Here is an 18,153-nt window from a genome sequence, read left to right as displayed (position 1 = left end):
CTCTTTACTCACTCAGTCAGCGGCGATACGGAGTGGGAACGGAGAAAAGAGTGGAGGCTGCCATATGCCGCTGCCGCCCGTTAACTCGCGGGAATAGAAAGCGTTGGTTTGTAATTTTGTTTGCAAAGATTTCCAAGGAAGGATTAACAATGAACCTCGCTGGGTTTACTCTGCTGATTCTGTTGGCAGCCTCGCAGGTAAGAATATTGTCCGCGGACCGCCGGGTTGAAGCGGGCGGTGGGGTTTGCGCTGGGACAGGGGTCTATGAGGTATCTTATAGCCTTCTTGGCTCGTGACGATGTTGAACTCCAGTGTTAATAGGCCACTGATTTAAACTATATTTATATGCATATATTTGTTGTATTTGTGTAGGCATTGATAGGCTAGACTTCTACTGTGCTGAATTGGCGTGTTAAACACAATTAAAACAAATGAATAGCCTTCATGGCGAGCACGCACTCCCAAGGTAATAAACTGGTTCCGTTGTCCACTGTAGTGTAGCTATACTGTGAAATATCGACGTATTTTTTGTGACTCCTAGGAATGTATGATTTTGTTTATTTATCCAGATATTGTGTACGGCTTATTCTTTGTGTCGCATGTTCTCAGGCTACTAGTGTGTTTTGGAAAAAACCTACACTATGGGACCCAGTGGCATTTTGAAAACATCATAGCCAACGTGAGTGAGTATAGGGCTACAACTGTGTCGGCTATACCTTGCAAATGAAGTTGCGATTGTGCAGTGAATCGGATGTGTATTCAGAGATGCAGACAATCGGCTTCTCCGACAATCCACGGATATTGAAGTAGCTGGAGGAAAATCGTCTATTTCCGTTGTGTAGAATCAGCTCAAAGGAAATTGTCTTTAATGCCCCAACAACACACAGGAGGACACACTGTAGACACCCTCAAGCAGGTGCACGCACAATTTCTCTAGTTTCACGCACGCGAACATACACAGACACAGAAAGAGAGCAGATTTCTTTTTTGGTCCATCGGCTGTACCATAGCCTAATTTTACATAGCCCTGTCTGTTTTGCACTGTAGGTGACCCGAGTTACAGTGGCTCGGGTCGGCCCCGTGCCCAAAGCCATGATGTGGTCTACTTTTGATCTGACACTCAAACAAATCATCAGAGCAGTAGGCTGTGTGCTGTTCGCCTGCTGGTTTGTGATAATAACCCGTTGAGAAGTGAGAACATTCATTTGACGGGATTTTGCATGCTTTTTACAGAACGGTTCATATCTTTTCGGCTCGATGATGTCAGTGCCGAAATGCTCGGAGACCAGAAGCAATATGGGTCTCAAAAGTCCCCACTTTCATACTGAACATCGCCTTTCGGTCTATAACGTTGCAGCATTCGCATATCCTCCAAGTAGACCGACACGTAACCACGATGAACAAAGAGGAGCAGAGAGTTATAGACCCATATTACAGGAGAAAGGCATGCCCAAGATATGATAAGATTATGATGAACTGCATCTGATTTCTATGATGAGAGTGATAGGGCAGAGATTAGCAGAGTGAATAGGTCTGTATCTTTTGGCTGGGTCATAGATTAATGAAGGAATGAAGTGACATCATGGTAGTACCTGAAGATAATCTCATTACAGTTAACACACAGAGACAGTCTTTAATGAGCATTGTTGGGTTGTGATATTAGACCACAGGCCCTCAGGTTGTGTCAGCAGTGACCAAGCCCAGTGAATAGGTTACTGTTAGGTTACTGGGGTTCGTTCCAGTAAAACCACTAGAAATTCACATAATATACAATGCCTTAATTTCAACCTTTACAATAGAAAAAAAAACATAAAATAAATGTAAATTCTGTTGTACTTCAGCCTTTAAAATCATAATCCTTAAAAAAAAAAAAAAAAAGGTGGATGGTTGAAACCAGAGATGCCATATGGCGCCTGCTTTCACAAATCTGGAAGTTTTGGAACAATGATTACCTGTGGGTCGGAAAATGTTTTCTGGAGTGGCGAAGGGGGGTCTGGTGGGAGGTGCAGGCTAATCATGCTAACCCTTGGCCTCATTACTCTAATCACTGGCCTGCTAACAACAACAGATGCCATTGTGCTGCTTTGCGGGCGAGGGGTGGGGGTGGGGGGGTGAAAGGGGGACGAGGAGGGGGGTGACATGGGGCGGGAGGGTGTCTAGACACTAATAACTACCGCTCTTAATCGACCCAGTTATTTGTATTATAGGTTTATTTATTGCGTTTGTAAGTGCACGAACGATGACAGGCCAGCTTGTCGAGTGTGTATTATGGCATTAATGGATGCTGCGCTGCTTTGAATTGCTATTAAGGCAGATGTAATGATCTTTTTCGAAACTCCTATCTTCAGCTAATATTTCTCCCCTGCTCTTCAGGTCACTTTGCAAGCTAGTGGAGCTGTGGGGTCGTTGCCAGGCAGGCCGGGGTCGTTGCCATGCACGCGGGGCTTCTCGGAGGAGGAGTACAGCGTTGCCGTGGACGAGGAGCTCGGAGACGGACAGCCACTCATCAATGGTCAGTCCCACGTCGTCCCACGGCCAATCACACGCATGCATCCGTGCACACACACACACCCACACGCAGTGACACAAGCACACACTAACTCAAACACTAGCTAGCACACGCACAAAAAGACACAAACCCATAACGAAACAAACAAAAAACAAACATTCAACACAGACATATTTTCATTCAAAGAGCGAACACAAGCGGACACGCCCACCGTGCTGTGTGGGTGCCTGGGGAGGGTTGAAAGCCGCTGAGGGGTGGGGGGGGGGGGGTGTTCAAGGAGGGAGGAACGTTCGACTGATGCGTAATGATGTCTGGAGGATGGGGACCAGGGGGGTTTGGCCGAGGGCTACAATCAGCGGGCTGGGGGTTGCAACCACACAGAGGAAGTCTCTGTCTCTGTGGGGGGGGGGGGGGGGGGGGGGCGCCGGTGAAATCCCCTTCAGTGGGTGTTTCCTCACGCCAACACAGACACACACACATGCTGATGAAACACCAAAAGATCAATATCATCAATACAGCCGGCTGTAGCTGTGCCCTGATTTGTAAGCTGTAGAGGGCAGGGAGTCTTTGTGCGTGTGTGTGTGTGTGTGTGCGGTGCATGCACATGCGTTTGATGTGAACACAGAGAGGAAAGGCTGGACTGTGTGCTGTTGATGACGCCAGACGCAGCGCGAGCAGATGTCTGCTCTTGGTCTTGGCTGCTGGGGTGGCCAGGCAGGTTCAGGACTGACTGGCAGCTTCCTCTGACCGTCAGCTCCGTGGTTGTCATCACCTCCAGCCGAAGCTCTGCCCCTGTCGACGGCCTGCTGAACGCTGACGCTCTCCTGCTGCTCTCACTCTCATTCTCTCTCTCCCTTTTTCTCTCTATTTCTCTCTCTATTTCTCTCTCTCTCTCTCTATTTCTCTCTCTCTCGATTTCTCTCTATTTCTCTCTTTCTATTTCTCTCTATTTATCTCTGTATTTCTCTCTCTCTCTCTATTTCTCTCTTTCTCTCTCTCTCTTTCTCTCTATTTCTTTCCATTTCTCTCTCTTTATCTCTCTCTTTATCTTTCTCTCTTTCTCTCTCTCTTTCTTTCTAACAAGCACAGATGAAGAGAGCATACCCCTCTCATTTACTCGAGATAAACCCTCGTTGGAATAGAATATCTCAATTAGGTGGGGGTGTGGGGGGGGGGGTGCTTTGGGATATTTCATGGTCTGAGAGGATTTATTTGAAATAGTGTGTGTGGATGCGCGATTGTGTGTGTGTGTGTGTGAGAGAGAGAGAGAGAGAGAGAGAGAGAGAGAGAGAGAGAGAGTGATTGTGTGTGTGTGAGAGAGAGCCAGGAAGTCACCTTTGTCTCTGACCTCCTGACAGTCCCAGTGATTCACTTCCTGGGTGAGTTGTGATAGCGGATTATCCATCGGTGTTAAGTCTGGCCTTATCTGCACACCCTTGCTCACACACTCAAAGACACTGGGGCGGCTAATTACTTCTGTCAAGTATTAGGTTTAATTAAGACTGCGGTTTCATGCCCGGGTCAGTTCTTGTGGTGGATGAAAACGTGTTTCTGGCCTCTGGTTTCAATCTCTAAGGAGGCGCCAGATGTCAGTCAGTGCCTCCAGGGTGAATATGGTGTTTTTGTTGTTGTTTATGATTCGTGTGTTTCCTGGGGTGAATGACCGGACGACCTCACGTTGTCTTCCAAGTGATGTTTTTCCGTGGATGTCGTTGTTGACTGAACAGTTTGCTGCGATAGCTGCAAACACTGCAATTTTTAATCGGCCATCTAACTTTAATGACCATGAAAGTCATAGCTCTGTGATTTTGCGTAAATCATGTCCTGTGTCAGGTCCTTCCGCCTAGAGTTATTTTGCAACGAAAAGTCCCTGAAATAGTGCTGACACTCCATCGAGACTAGGGGTGTACTCTGTGTCGGTTTCTGTTAAGGAAAAAGCCTGAAACAATTCAGTCCTGAGGTCGTGTGTGTCCGTGAATGTGTGCGTGTGTGCATGTGTGTGTGTGTGTGTGCACGTGTGTGGTTCGTCAGCTGTGAAGGCATTCAGTGAACCAGAACAGGACAACACTCGCAGGACTAGACGGACTGACACAAACGGGGGGGGGGGAAGAACAGGCGACCATGTTTTCCTGTGTGTGTGTGTGTATAATTATACAACTGCGAAGGGAAATAGCGCTGTGTGTTACAGTAACCGATGAGAAAAAACAAAGTGGGGTTCGTGACAGTGAAGCCATCGACGCGTCGACAGATGGACAGGCCAATAGTCATAAATACACTGGGACAGACACGTGGACAGACTGTCTGCCCTGGGGTGCAGACCACTCCAGGCGTAGTTAATTATTTAATTGTAACAGGAGGATGGGAGTTAATTATATATGAAGGGATGAAGGGGAGAGCCCATAATTCAAATGATATGGGGCGGGTATGAAGAAAATGGGGTTAGGGGTGGAGAGATGGGTGAGGAGGAGGGGAGGCTGTGAGATGAAGAGAAGAAAGACAAGAATGGTGTGTGCGTGTGTGATCATGTAAAGGGTTAAAGGATGGTGGACGTTCCACATACAGGCCACATCCTAACATGGTGAAATGTCCTTTTATGGAGATATGAGGGATGTATGTACGATGTATTTGTGCGTTCTATGGAAAAGCAATGTGCTGAACAAAGCAGAGAGCTGCGATATGAAGCCACCCTCCATCCTCAGCTCTTCTCTGGCTCGCTTCCCATTAACGATCCTGTGTCCCTCGCCGTTCTGCTGATGTTTACTGACTTCTACTACCTCTGCCACTGCAGTCTGGCCTCACCTTCCCAGCCCCGGCCTGAAGCAGTTGATTGAGCTGTCTGTTCCGGTTCCGGAGCTCGGGATTGGAGGATTGACTGTCTGGTTGACTCACCGGCAGCAGACAGGCCAGCTCAGTGCGGTTTGGGTTGGTTGGAAGGAGGAAGTCGAATGGGTTGCGGATGAAGATGAGTGTTGCTCTGCTTCAGAAATATACGTTTTGGGGGCTTTTGGGGCTACATTTAGAACCATGTTGTGGAACATGTGAATGTTTTCTTCTGATTCAATGGTGGTGGGGAGTTGTGTGTGTGTGTGTGTGCATGCAGCAGCTGTGTGTACAGTTTCTCCGCGCGTGTGTGTGTGTGTGTGTGTGGTTCTGCAGCTCTGTATGTGTGTGTGTGTCAGTCAGAGGTCAGCGTTCCACCTGACCGTCCTGCTGACAGTGGTTTGTGGGAGGTGAGCTGGAAGAGACGTGAGCTTCTCATCGCCGGCCTGGCTTGACCTCTGGAAGAGAGAGAATGTTTTCTCTGTAGCCTGTGGTCAGCAAGTTGTGCAACAGCAGCTTCATTCACTCCGCCCACGCCCCAGAATTCCCCACTCGGCTGACGGTTTGAGGAAGAAGAGGCAGGACTGACTGGATTCAACTCTGTCCTCTCCAACAAAAACCCCCCCTCTCTCGCTATTCCTTCTTTCTGCCTTTTCTGTCTTTGTTGAATTTCTTTTTTTGTTTTGGGGTGGATTGGGGATTGTCCCATTTTACCCTGACTCACACACACTTCACCGTCGGTTCAGCATATTCGGAGACAAGAGAATGAGAGGTCTCTTATCTCATATTCTCTCTCTCCCTTTCTCTCCCTCCGTTTTTCTCTCTCTGTCTCTCTACCCCCCACCTCCGGTGTGCGCTTCCCAGGGAGTGTGCGACACAAGGTCGCGCGTCCGTCTGGGTGTAGAACACAGGTCTGGGGAGTTTGAGGGAGGGGAGGGCAGTGGTGAGGGGGAGTGGGCGGTGGATCCTGTGCTCCTGTCAGATACGATCACTCCTCGAGGAGAATTAGTAAGCCCCTGTTTCCTAAAAACACAAGTCCTCTCTCCTCTCTTACCTCACCATCCCTCTCTCTCTCTCTCTCTCTCTCCCTCCCTCCTCCTATGTTTTTCCTTCGAGAACTTTCTGTTTTCACCCTGGGGCTGTTGCTGTTTCCGGGGGGGGGGGGGGTGTAACGACAGCGGTTGGTTTGCGGTCAAACCACAGTGGAGTGACAGGGAGGTCAACCCGGGCTCTCCACGGTCAGGGGGGAGCGAGCGAGGGGAGAGCCTTAGACGGTTAACGACCGCAGAATGACCACAGGCTGGAGACAGACACGGTTCAGGGTTCAGACGAAGCTTTCCCTCACAATCAGGCAGAGAGAGAGGCCGTGCTGCTTGAGATTGTGTGATTCTCTGTGTGTGTGTGTGTGTGGGGGGGGGGGGGGGGTGTAGGAGGGTTTTAGTCTTCTGACTGGGTCTGGCTTTGATTATACGCCTGTGTGTCCAACTGAAATACACCAGGCTGTGCCATTCACTCCTCTCCTGCTATTTTAGGAATGCCAGACAGCAGGGGAGTGAGGGTCAGGAGTGTGTTTGTGTGGGGGGGGGGGGGGGGGTACACACACACACACACCCCAAACCCCACTTGCATTTCCAGTTCATGTTGTCCAAATTCCTTCTTTTTTTTTTTCATCATCCCCGTGTCTCCACCCTCCCCCTCCTCCCCGGCCCGGGCAGAGAGAGAGAGGGGTGGATGTCGAATTTCACATCTGCCACCTAGTGCGCGTGCGGGTTGCGTTCCTGTGTGTGTGTGTGTGTGTGTGTGTGAGTGTACGTGTGATTAACGTCAGAGGATATCAGTGTTTTTAAAGCCCCTGCCCGCCGCCTGACTCCCTGCTCGAGGATGCGGGCCGCCGCTGTTTGGGGAGCTGCCGTCCAGGTGCCTCCCAAGGTCCACGTGAACTCTCAGGCTCTCCTTCCATCCCTCGTTTCAACTCCCGACGGACTTTCCGTGGTGGCTGGCGTGGCCGTGACGAGGGCTGGGGAGGAGAGAGAGAGAGAGAGAGAGAGAGAGAGACAGAGAGAGAGACAGAGAGAGAGACAGAGAGAGAGACAGAGAGAGAGAGAGAGAGAGGAGTGTGAAAGAGAGGGCGGGAGGAAAAGAGAAAAAAGACCAAATAAAAGATGGCCTCATCCCTCCCCTTTCGGTCGGCCGCTCACAGTTCCAGCAGACATGGGCGGGCCGGAGTGTTTTTTCGAGACGCCGTGGTGGAAACGCCTTTCAGAGGGACCGATGGGACACATCCCGTCCCCGACCGGCGGCCGAGAAGGGCCGGGGAGCCGGACGAGCACCAGTGAGGCGAGGGGGCCCGGCGAGCGCTAATGGGATTTGCCGACTGCGCGGCGTGGGAGCGAGGCTCGCTGTCGCGGAGGAGTCTGGGAGACGGCTGTGTCTTTACTTAATGGAGGGGAAATGTAATCAGTTAGGCATGTCAGTGGCGTTTAAGCCCTGTCACGGCCTATTAGACGTCCGTCGGCTTCGTCCTCCCCTCGGACGCGCGCTCCGGACCTCATCAAGTCCCCCCTCCTCCACACACACACACACACTCTCTCCGAGTGGCCCGGCGCGCTCGGAGACGAGCGACCGCCCGCAGACCCCGTACGAGTGCGCGCGCTGTCGGAAACCGCGCCAGCCGCACTGCCACGCGCGCCCGCGCGAACGATATTCCCCCAAAGCAAGCAAGCGCTGCGCTCGCGTGCACATGCACAGGGAGGCTCGCAGGCTACGGCGTGCGCAGTGGCACGCCGACACACACCAGTGAGCACGCGACGGGAGAGAGCACGGGAGGTCAAAGCACTACATACTTCACTAGTTCCTCTTTTTAATCTGAGGCGACAGACTCTTCAGGCACTAACACACACACACACACACACAACCATACACAAACACCCATACACACTCACACACACCCATACCAGGGCCAGTGACCTGCACTGTGCGCGGCGTCTGTGCGTGTTTGTTTGGCATGGGGACCGGGGTATACACAGACATCCCATAATGACATTCTACGCCTCACTCTCTAACAACTGCCCCCTTTCCTCCCTCCCTCCCTCCTGCCTTCCCTCCCTCCCTCCTGCCTTCCTTCCTTCCCTCCCTCCCTCCCTCCCTCCCTCCCACCAGTAGCCAGTGACCGTTAGTGGTCGATCTTTGTTATTGTCATCATGTTGCTCCTGGCTTCTGGGACACTGTGTGTGAGAGTACAAAAAAAAACTTGTGAGTGATATAGCTGTGTGGGAGTTTTCGAGCCAGGCCGGGCCTCATGTCTTCCTTCTGGGTGTTGTCGCAGGGGAGGGGGAGTTAGGGAGGTTGTTTTTACAAAAAGTGTGTCCACATTTTTGGCCGAGTCGTTGTCAGCAGTCAGTGTCCGTGTCTCTTGTAATCCGACCCATGTGACGAACGGCCTCGCCTGTGTGTGGATGTCATACCGCCCGCTAACCATCTGGGATACATGACGGCGGCAGGTCTGTGTGTGTTAGGTGTGTGTGTGTGTGTGCATGTGTTATATATATATTTCTATGCATGTGTGTGCTTAAGACTGTATCAGTGTCACGTCATGCGGCAGTGTGGTGTGTCAGCTGTCCTACCGGGATTAGTGTGACGGGTGGATGTCTTGCTGTGTGTGTGTTTGGTCTGTGCCCCTCTGTGCCACCCCCCCCCCACCCCCGAAACCTGACAGCTGGACTGTCAGACGACAACAACCCCCCCCCCCCCCCAATCCACTCAGCATCACATACCCTACAGTAGCCTAACCCCTCCTCATAATGCAGTAAAAAAAATACAACCACGACATTGGTCTAACTGTAACCCATAAAACACCCTCGCGTTAACCTTAAAACTTAGCTTGTGAAAATGCCGCCGTAAATCACACGGGCTCCTTCATTAAGATTGGTTTCTTTACGCCGTCGGCTGGCTTAACAGCCCAGTCGCCGCGTCTTCAATCTCAGGGCTATCTTCAGCGACAGGAAGCCACTGGGTCTTTATCAGAGACGCTTTGATAGCTGCATGGAATCTGGCTCCAACTTCTCATTAGTGCCACCTACGATGCACATGAAACGACACCCCCCTATTTGTTGAGGCTAGAATACAAGATGGCGAGTGAAATGGTCTTGATAGGCTTTCGTTTCAAACCCCCTTCATCGCTCCTCTCCTCAGTATTTTTCTGCACGGTTGACGTGGCGAGGATTCTCCTCTTACTGTTTTTTTTGTTTTTGTTAGAAGTCAGATGAGGGGGGAATTGGTTGTAATGGAGGACTGTGAGTCTACTCGGTGAGGGGGTGTGCTCAGGTCAGTGGTGGATAGCTGTGCGGTGCCCGGGCTTGCTAATGGGATGGAACAGCAGTTGTGATCAGGAAGAAAGGACCTGTGAATGGCTTCATTAACACGGGAAAAATGAGTTCATTAGCACCACAGCAGTCCTGTCTGCGGGAAGCCCCCAAGTGGCAGCCCAGAAAGCGAACGAACCGTTTCTGCTTGTGCTGGGTGTGTGTGTGTGTGTGTGTGTGTGTGTGTGTGTGTGTGTGTGTGTGTGTGTGTGTGTGTGTGTGTGTGTGTGTGTGTGTGCGTGCGTGCGTGCGCGTGCGTGTGTGAAGCAAGAGGGATAGAAAAGATGGAGGTGATAATTGGCAGTGGTCGCAGGTTCAGTGCCTTCACTGACTGGTACATTTTCGGAGCTGAGCGCATCATTTTCCTTTTTCCTTGAGGCCGAGTCAAAGATTTCCCTAATGTGTTTGTGTGAGTCTGGGGTGCATGTCCAGACCTAGTCTGCTCTAGCTCTCAACCTGTCAGCCCCTGAGGGCTTTCTAACAGGCGGGGAAGGCCCCGGACAGGACTGTGTGCGATGATAGGACTTGATATCTTCGACAGAGGCACATCGAGAATGTATACGTTTGCACAAATGATGATTTGCTTTGTGCACGTACAAAATGGAGGGGAAAATTGCCATTGGGAACGGCCCATTTTTCTCCACTCTGCGTTCTAATGCCTTTCTCTACCTCGGCCAGGGATGACGACTCGTTGCCAAAGCACGCCATCTTATCTGTGTTCCAAAAAAACAACCATTATCTCTGGATATATTACTGGATCAGTCCAAACATGGCTGATCTAGCTGTGCAGTCTGCGTCTCTCTCTCTAAAACCCCCGACATAATCCACAATGTGTGTGTTGTCCGTTTAGACACTCCGAGGCCGAGTGTGTGTGTGTGTGTGTTCGTGGATGTGTGTGTACAGGCAGGCAGTGCTAATGGGCCTGACAAGGGTTGGTACAGGTCCTCATTGATTTATTTCCCCGTTCACGTGAGAGGTGGCATTCATGTGTTGGCAAGGCAGTCTCTTCACATGGTAATGGCTCTCAGGCGCTCTGCCATTCAGGTGTACCGTGGCTGACAAGACTCTTCCCTGTCCCAAACAGCTGACCCATCTGTCCAGGCCAGCCACTACAGTGCATCACACCCCTGCCTCAGCCATTGTGTGTGTGTGTGCACGCGCACGGTCGGGGAATGGCCCCGGGGGGGGAGGGGGGGGGGTTGCTTTATCGCCACCATATTGGCTTTTCAGGGCGTGGCCGATTGATTTGACACGGCTTCCATGGTTATTCAGTGTCCGGGGGAGCGGGTGGTGATTGATGGAGATAACAAACCTCCTCCTGAAAGGCTGACCCCCCCCCCCTGCCAACCCCCCCTCACCTCAGACGGAAAACACCCACCCCTGGAGCCAGCAGAAGGCACTGCGTTCTCAGGTGCTTGGAGGGGGGAAGAAAGGGGTTGTCAATGGTGACCAAAGCACTGCTAAGCAACCAGCTCGCTACGGCTCGAGTGGGTGAGTGGTTTTTTTTCTTCCTCCGGCCGAGTGTAATTGTTTTAACGAGAGCAGGAAGGAGTGCTCAAACGAACACCGAGTCCTCGCACAGGCAAAGTGGGGAAGGAGATTGAGCCAACCCTGGGAGTGTGAGTGAGGCCAACCATGTGTGTGTGTGGTGTGTGGTGTGTGGTGTGCGCGAGGGAGCAGTTGAGAGGACATGGTTAGTGGTGTGTGTGTGGCCACCCTGGAGATCTGGAAGTCGACTGCAGGACTCCTTGCTCCTCTCCTCAATCCCCAGGCTGCACAGTAGGACAGAGGAAGTTCGTTCTCGACGTGGAACGAGCGCTGGATGCGGTGTGGCTCCTTATGTATGAAATGTTGTCGGTTGAAGAGGTTTTGGATCTTGATGAAATGCACGTGTGTGTGTGTGTGTGTGTATGCGTGAAAGGTTTGTGCTGTCTAGTTTCCTAATAGAGGGATTATTCTGCTGCGCTGCCCAGAGTCACAATGGGAATATGTTGCTGTGCAATGCCTATTACAGCCCCCCTGTAAACTTTGAAAGCAACAACAATTAGCATAACATTAACCTTTATACAAACATGCACAGGATTACACGCAAACAGTTGGACACACATTGGGAAAAGTAGACCGGATCTCTCTCTCTTTCTTTCTTTCTGTCTCTCTCCATCTGTCTCTCTGTTTCTTTTTCTCTCTCTGTTTCTGTCTTTCTAGTAGATTGTAAGCCCCAGTCTAATCTTCACTAAGACTTCACCTGCTGTTCAAATTGCAATATATGTGTGTGTGTGTGTGTGTATTTGTGCATTTTGCACCCTCCACCCACTGGATTCTCAAGTTTATTCTCTCTTTCTATCTCTCTTTCTCTCTCTGTCTGTCTCTCTCTCTCTCTCTCTCTCTCTCTCTCTCTTTTTCTCTCTCTCTTTCTATCTATCTATCTCTCTTTCTCTCTTTCTATCCATCTCTCTCTTTCTTTCTTTCTCTCTCGCTCGAATGCTTCTGTCTGCATGAGTGTCTGTTCTTCCTCTCCCAACACCTTGGTGAGGTCATCATTTTAATTAGTTTTAAGTGTATTGTCACGCTAAAGTTGAAATTGATTCCCCCCCCCCCCCCCCGCCACACACACACCATGCTTATCCACACCCCTCCCCCCTCCACACCGCCAGGTGCACCACAGTGCATTCAATCCGTGACACGTGAAACATCCCTGGATGCGTATAGCCTATGTTAAATCCAACAGCGTCGTGCAAACTGGAGCGGCACTAGTCGCCTTTAATGGATGCGACTGAGCAGTGGTGCTAAAATGTTCGTTTGTGAAAAGAAGAAAAAAAACAACAAGAAAACAACGCACATAAGTGCACTATCTGCGTCTGGGTTCTTTGAGGTGACAGATCTGCTTCGCTGTTCCACATGAAAGCTCGGGGCTGTTGAACACAAAGATGCTAAAAGCACGGTCTGGTAGCTACATCCTCGCTGTGCCGACTCGCACCGACTGTCGGTCTATGTTCAAGTGCGCTGTATTTGTCACACAAGCCTCCTGACCCTCCTCTGGAAAAACGGACCTGTGGTCCACGGCTCACAATATCTGTGTGTAAACCGACTCTTTTTCTTACCCCTAACCTACAAGCTATCATATATATTCATGGATCGACATGAGCTCGTGTAGCTGCTTAGCGCACCGCTTTTTTCCTGCGCGTAAGTGCTTAGCGCTCTGCTGTTTCTGTGGCTAAGCTCTTCGCTTTTCCCGGCTATCTCTGCGGCAGGGCCCCTTGCTCCTGATCCAATGATAATGTAATCCAGCAAACTGGAGAACGGACTCTCTCTCTCTCTCTCTCTCTGTGTTTCGCGTAAGGGGGGGGGGGGGGGGGGTGGGGTGGAGACGGGTGGATTGAGATGAAGGGATATCACTCACAGGCAGAAAGGCAGCAAATGAAGGAGAAACGGAGCCAACGCCAGCAGGGATAACTCAGCCAGACACCCACTGATCTCAGCCTGGTGAGGGAGGGAGGGAGGGAGGGAGGGAGGGAGGGAGGGAGGGAGGGAGGGAGGGAGGGAGGGAGGGGAGAGCCCGCCACAAACACAGAGACTTGAAAAGACCGGCACCGACCAAAGGGGGGTCAAAATAAAGACGTGTGTGTCAGCCCCCCCACCCCCCACCCCCCCCCGAGTGTACATCTCAGGGGGGGTGGGGTTCTGGGGTAATGGCTATTAGTTCCAGGCTCTGAGGTGTTGTATTGATTCGATCATTGTGGAATATTGACTTGGGGTATGAGGCTGTTGTTTATGGTTCCTGTCACCACGTCCTCCCTGCACAGTTCTGCCCCAGTTCCCCTACACTGGGCGGATGAATATTGGAGGAGAAGCGAGTGTAAGATGGCAGCGCTTTGCTTCGGAGCCATGTACCTTTCAGCACATCCAGCATGTATGTTTTATGAGCATTTACACAGCACTAAGAGACAGGCCGGCCGAGAGACACACAGAGATGGTGTGTTGGTGCTTGGATGTGTGTGTGTGTGCGCGCGCGTGTGTTTGAGTCAGAGCTTGGGCGTGTGTGCATGCGTGCGTGCATGGGTGTGTTTCGGCGTGTATGTGTGTGCGGGCATGTGCGCTAGTGTGTGTGTGTGTGTTTGTGCACCATTCCCGTGGTCATAGCCATGGGTGTGTGTAGAGGGACAGCTCTGATATGCGATGTGTCATTTTTAGGTCACGCTAATGCCCGGGCGAGGGTTTGAAAGAGAAAGTCGTTTTTTTCTTGTTGTTACGTTCCTCACACTCCTTTGTGTAGGCAAAAGGCAACACCTACATGACTGGGCCTAGACGCACGGTGTGAAACGTTTTGAGAGACCCCATTTCTACCCCAACACGTTCGATGAATCAGGGCAATTCTTCCCACAGACTTCACCAACGCATCCCTGTTCCCCGTCTCTCTCTCTTTCTCTCTCTCGCTCTCGCGCCCCCAGCTCAAGTCGAATGAACAAGGCTGTGTTCACCGAGTTGGGAGTGATGTCGTAATGTTTGTCTGTTTGCGCTGACGCTCTCCCGCCGACAGCCTGTTTGTGCCCGGGCGGTGAGTGTCTTCAAAGAAGACAGCACAGCCGTGTCTAACCAGGATCAAGCTCAGACACCTCTGTCTGCGCGAGCACGCATCCACCTTGTTGGATTGACAAAACCATGTTTTTTTGGGGGGGGGAACCCGACCTGAGAAGCGGTGGGGATGCTGTGTCTGATATCCGCGCGTCTCCGCTTAGGGCCAACGCTAGAGAGATGCATCGTGGGGAAATGCAGTGCTCTGAGTGCAGCGTTTAATTGGATGTCGTTAGCCGATTATTAGGAAGCCCAGTCGCCAGTTTAGCGATGGGTGGGGGTGTGGGGGGCAAAGCTACAATGGAACCACCCACACACCCACAGAGACACACACTCTCCCCAGTGAGAGATGGAGAGGCATTGATCTCACTTCTAATGGTCTTCTAATGGGCAAGATGCTTTAATTTGCTGTGGGATCATTATGGGATTTTTTTAAAGGTCTGTTGGCGGTTCAGCTTCTACGAGCATGCGGATACTTTGATCCGCAAATACACACTCCAACGTGCACACACAGAAACACAGACACACCCGCGCACACGTGGACAGATGCATGCGTACGCACAGGAATCTAGCTCGGTCTCATTTCGGAAAGCAAATCGCTATTGTGCAAATTCTCTTTTGTGAAATGGTCTGTGGAGAAAACGATTTTGCCGTTTCCCTTTCCAGTCTGACACTCTTGTTGACCTCCTTCTCCCATCTCTCTCGCTCCCTCCCTCCTTCTCTTTCTCGCTCTCTCTCTTTCTCCCATCTCTCCCTCCCTCGGTCTCTATCTTTCCCCTCCCTCCCCCTCTCTCCCTCCCCCTCTCTCCCTCTCCCTCTCGCTCCCCGCAGTGAGTTTTGTGGACTGCGGCCGCGGCGGGCAGGTGCTGTTCGAGGTGGGCGACGCGGCCGATTTCCGGGTGGGAGCCGACGGCGTGGTGTACACGCGTCGCCCCCTCCGCCTGGCGGCCAGGAAGAGGGCCCACCTCCTAGTCTACGCTCGCGACTGCCAGGCCAACAAGGAGTGGAGGATGCGCGTCCACTTCCTCCTCAGACCAGGCGGAGACGGGACGGAACGCACACAGGTACACACACACACACACAATCTACACCTCCTATGTACTTTGTATATAAGGTATATACAAACACTATATTGTATTTTCAAACACTATATATATATCGTATATATATATATAGTATGTGTTTGTTGTTCAATACCCATTGGCTTGGTATCAAACGGATAAGACATTTTAGAAGGTTATTTTTGAGACCGACAGCTCTCGAAACGACACCCGCTCGCGTTCAGTGTGGGCTGATGGGAAATCACAGCAGGCCGAGCAGCCGGTGAGTCACGCCCTGCCGCCCTGCCGGGGAGACTGCAGCATCTGGGTCTCAGAGCGTTTAGCAGACGCCCCGCCCCCCGGCACCCACACCCCACCAACCTCTCCCAGCCCCCACACCCTCAACCCCCCCCCCCTCCTCCGCCACGTAGGGTCCTAGGTGGTACAGAGACAGGTCCGACACCCCACGCCTTCTCCCAACTCGCCGAACCGAGTCCCGGGTTCGGAAACCGGCAAGTCCGGGACAGTTTTGTGAATGCGGGGAGGGGAGGGAGTTGTGTGTGTGTGTGTTGGTGTGTGTACGGAGAAGCTGTCGAAAACCCTCACGAACCGAGAAACCTGCAAACAGAAGCCAGGCAGGTTTGCGGTGCACGTGTGTGCCAGCTATCAGGATTTTCTCCACACACAGCGCTCAGTCGCTTTCAAGAAGGGAGGGAGGGGGAAAATGAAGCTGGGAAATCAAATCCTTGTGACTGGTACATATTTGTCAAAAATTGAGATGATTTACCAACAAACAGAGATGGGACAGATGTGGATAGTAAAGAGGGAGTTGAGGGGGGGGTGAAAGAAATAGATGGAGGTGCACAAAGAAGAAGAGGTAGAAATCAGGCCAATTTGAAAGGACAAGAGATACACAATTCTCCTTTCTTTCTTGTTCTCTCTATCTCACTCTCTCTATGGGAAAATGTGTCCAAACTTTTGACCTATACCGTATATATATATATATATATATAAATATATGTATACTGTATATCTCTCTCTCTCTTACACACATGCACACACACACACAAGTCTGGGCCCTTCATCAGGCCTGCTGTAATGAGAGCATTAATCCTGCTGTTGGAACGGGGTCGTAAATATGCTGAGTCATCAGAGACACTCCTCTGGAGACTTCTGGGAAATAAACCTCAGACCTCTAGGCCTGTCTGTGTGTGTGTGTGCGTGTGCATGTGTGTGTGTGTGTGTGTGTTGGTTAGAAGAGAGAGGGAGAGTGTGTGTGTGTGTGTGTGATTACCTGCAAACGTAGGCATATGCTCTGGCAGTGAGCCTCTTAAGATTGTGTTTCTAGAACCCCTGTCTGGGATAAACCTTCACACTTGCTGAGTGTGTGTGTTTGTGTGTCTAACCCGTGATTGTGCTTTTGTCACACCGCAGGTGAACTCCAGCGACGCAGCTGCACCGAGTTCGCAGGTGCGGGAGATAGTGTTTCCATGGCGCAGTGTGGTCGTCGGGGGCGACGGCTCTCTGAGGCGCATGAAGAGAGACTGGGTCATCCCCCCCATAAACGTCCCTGAAAACTCTCGAGGACAGTTCCCTGAGGAGTTAGTCAGGGTGAGACACACACACACACTCACACACACTCGCACGCGCGCACACACGCACACGCACGCACGCGCACACGCACACGCACACACACACAGACTAGACCCAGAGCAGGAACACAAACACATTAATGGTGTTTGGTCAGTAGGTTAACACAGAACACGGTATTTCTGCACCGGGACAATGGCTCTGTGTGCGTGTGTATACAGTATGGGTGCCTGTTTGTAAGTATTTAATATTTGATCCAGGCACCATCTGTTGGTGCATGTACTAATCTGAATGCATACGGCAGAGGCAGGGGGTTAATGAGAGGGGTTACAGTGATTTATACTACTGCTTTATACAGTCAGTGCTACACCTGCTACACCCATGCTATGTTTCAGTGGGCTCGGTGTTGAGTGGAGCTACTGTGAAGCCCTCTGAAGTGTTCAGTGAGCCGTGTTCAAAGTGGAAATATTTGGCCGTGTCATTCCGCCCCACACCCGCCCTCTCTTTCGTTCTCTCTCTTGTCTTGCTCTCTGTCGGTCTCTCTTTCCATTTCTCTGTCTCGCTCCCTTTCTGTGTCTTTATCTCCTTCCGACCTTTATCCCCTTCCTTCCTTCCTCCCCCGCCGGTTCAGATCCGATCGGACCGGGACAAGGAGCGCCTGCTCCGGTACAGCGTCACGGGGCCCGGCGCCGACCAGCCGCCCACCGGCATCTTCATCATCAACCCCATCTCCGGCCAGCTGTCCGTCACCAAGCCGCTCGACCGCGAGCACATCTCCAACTTCCACGTAAGGAGCGCCACCCCCTCTCCCCCCCCCCGCCCCGGCACACGCACACAAAACATCTGCTTGACCGCGCCGCCCGACATCCAACCGGAACGCGTACGGCCCACGTCTTTGATCTCCGGTAAACACGCTCTCTCGCCTCGGAGGCTGCCAGCAGGGGGGGGGGGGGGGGGGAGGGGAGGAGGGTGCGTGGAGTATTTGCATGAGGGGCGGGGCCGGGCTATGAATATTCACGAGGGTGGATGTAGTTGTCAGCCTCTCCGGCTGGTTGATGCATATTCATGAAGGGGTGCCGCCAGTCAGAGACAGGTTAACAGAGAGGCAGCTAACTCTGTGAGGCAGCAGCACAGAGTCGAGGCAGGACCCGGCTAATGGGCGGATAGAGAGACAAGGTTTTTATTGTTGTACTCGTTGCTTTGATGGCAGAGGGACACTTAAGAGTCCTTAGCTGCCCCTTGAAATTACAATAGACCCTCC

The 18,153-nt window shown here is 51.7% G+C and overlaps 1 protein-coding gene across 1 annotated transcript in view; it reads left to right on the top strand.

Annotated features, from left to right (window-relative positions):
• Window positions 1-18,153, top strand: part of LOC134012747 (cadherin-2-like) — a 27,388-nt gene continuing 9,235 nt past the window's right edge. The window contains exons 1-5 of the mRNA XM_062452297.1: window positions 1-197; window positions 2,374-2,512; window positions 15,094-15,326; window positions 16,737-16,913; window positions 17,524-17,679. Coding sequence (XP_062308281.1) covers window positions 150-197; window positions 2,374-2,512; window positions 15,094-15,326; window positions 16,737-16,913; window positions 17,524-17,679 — 753 coding nt within the window. The 5' untranslated portion in view covers window positions 1-149. The remainder of the gene's footprint in view (window positions 198-2,373; window positions 2,513-15,093; window positions 15,327-16,736; window positions 16,914-17,523; window positions 17,680-18,153) is intronic.

The sequence above is a fragment of the Osmerus eperlanus genome, chromosome 26, assembly GCF_963692335.1.
Source record: "Osmerus eperlanus chromosome 26, fOsmEpe2.1, whole genome shotgun sequence".
Taxonomy (NCBI): domain Eukaryota; kingdom Metazoa; phylum Chordata; class Actinopteri; order Osmeriformes; family Osmeridae; genus Osmerus; species Osmerus eperlanus.
Note: the sequence above shows the minus strand (reverse complement) of the source record. Positions and strands in the feature narration are given on the sequence as shown.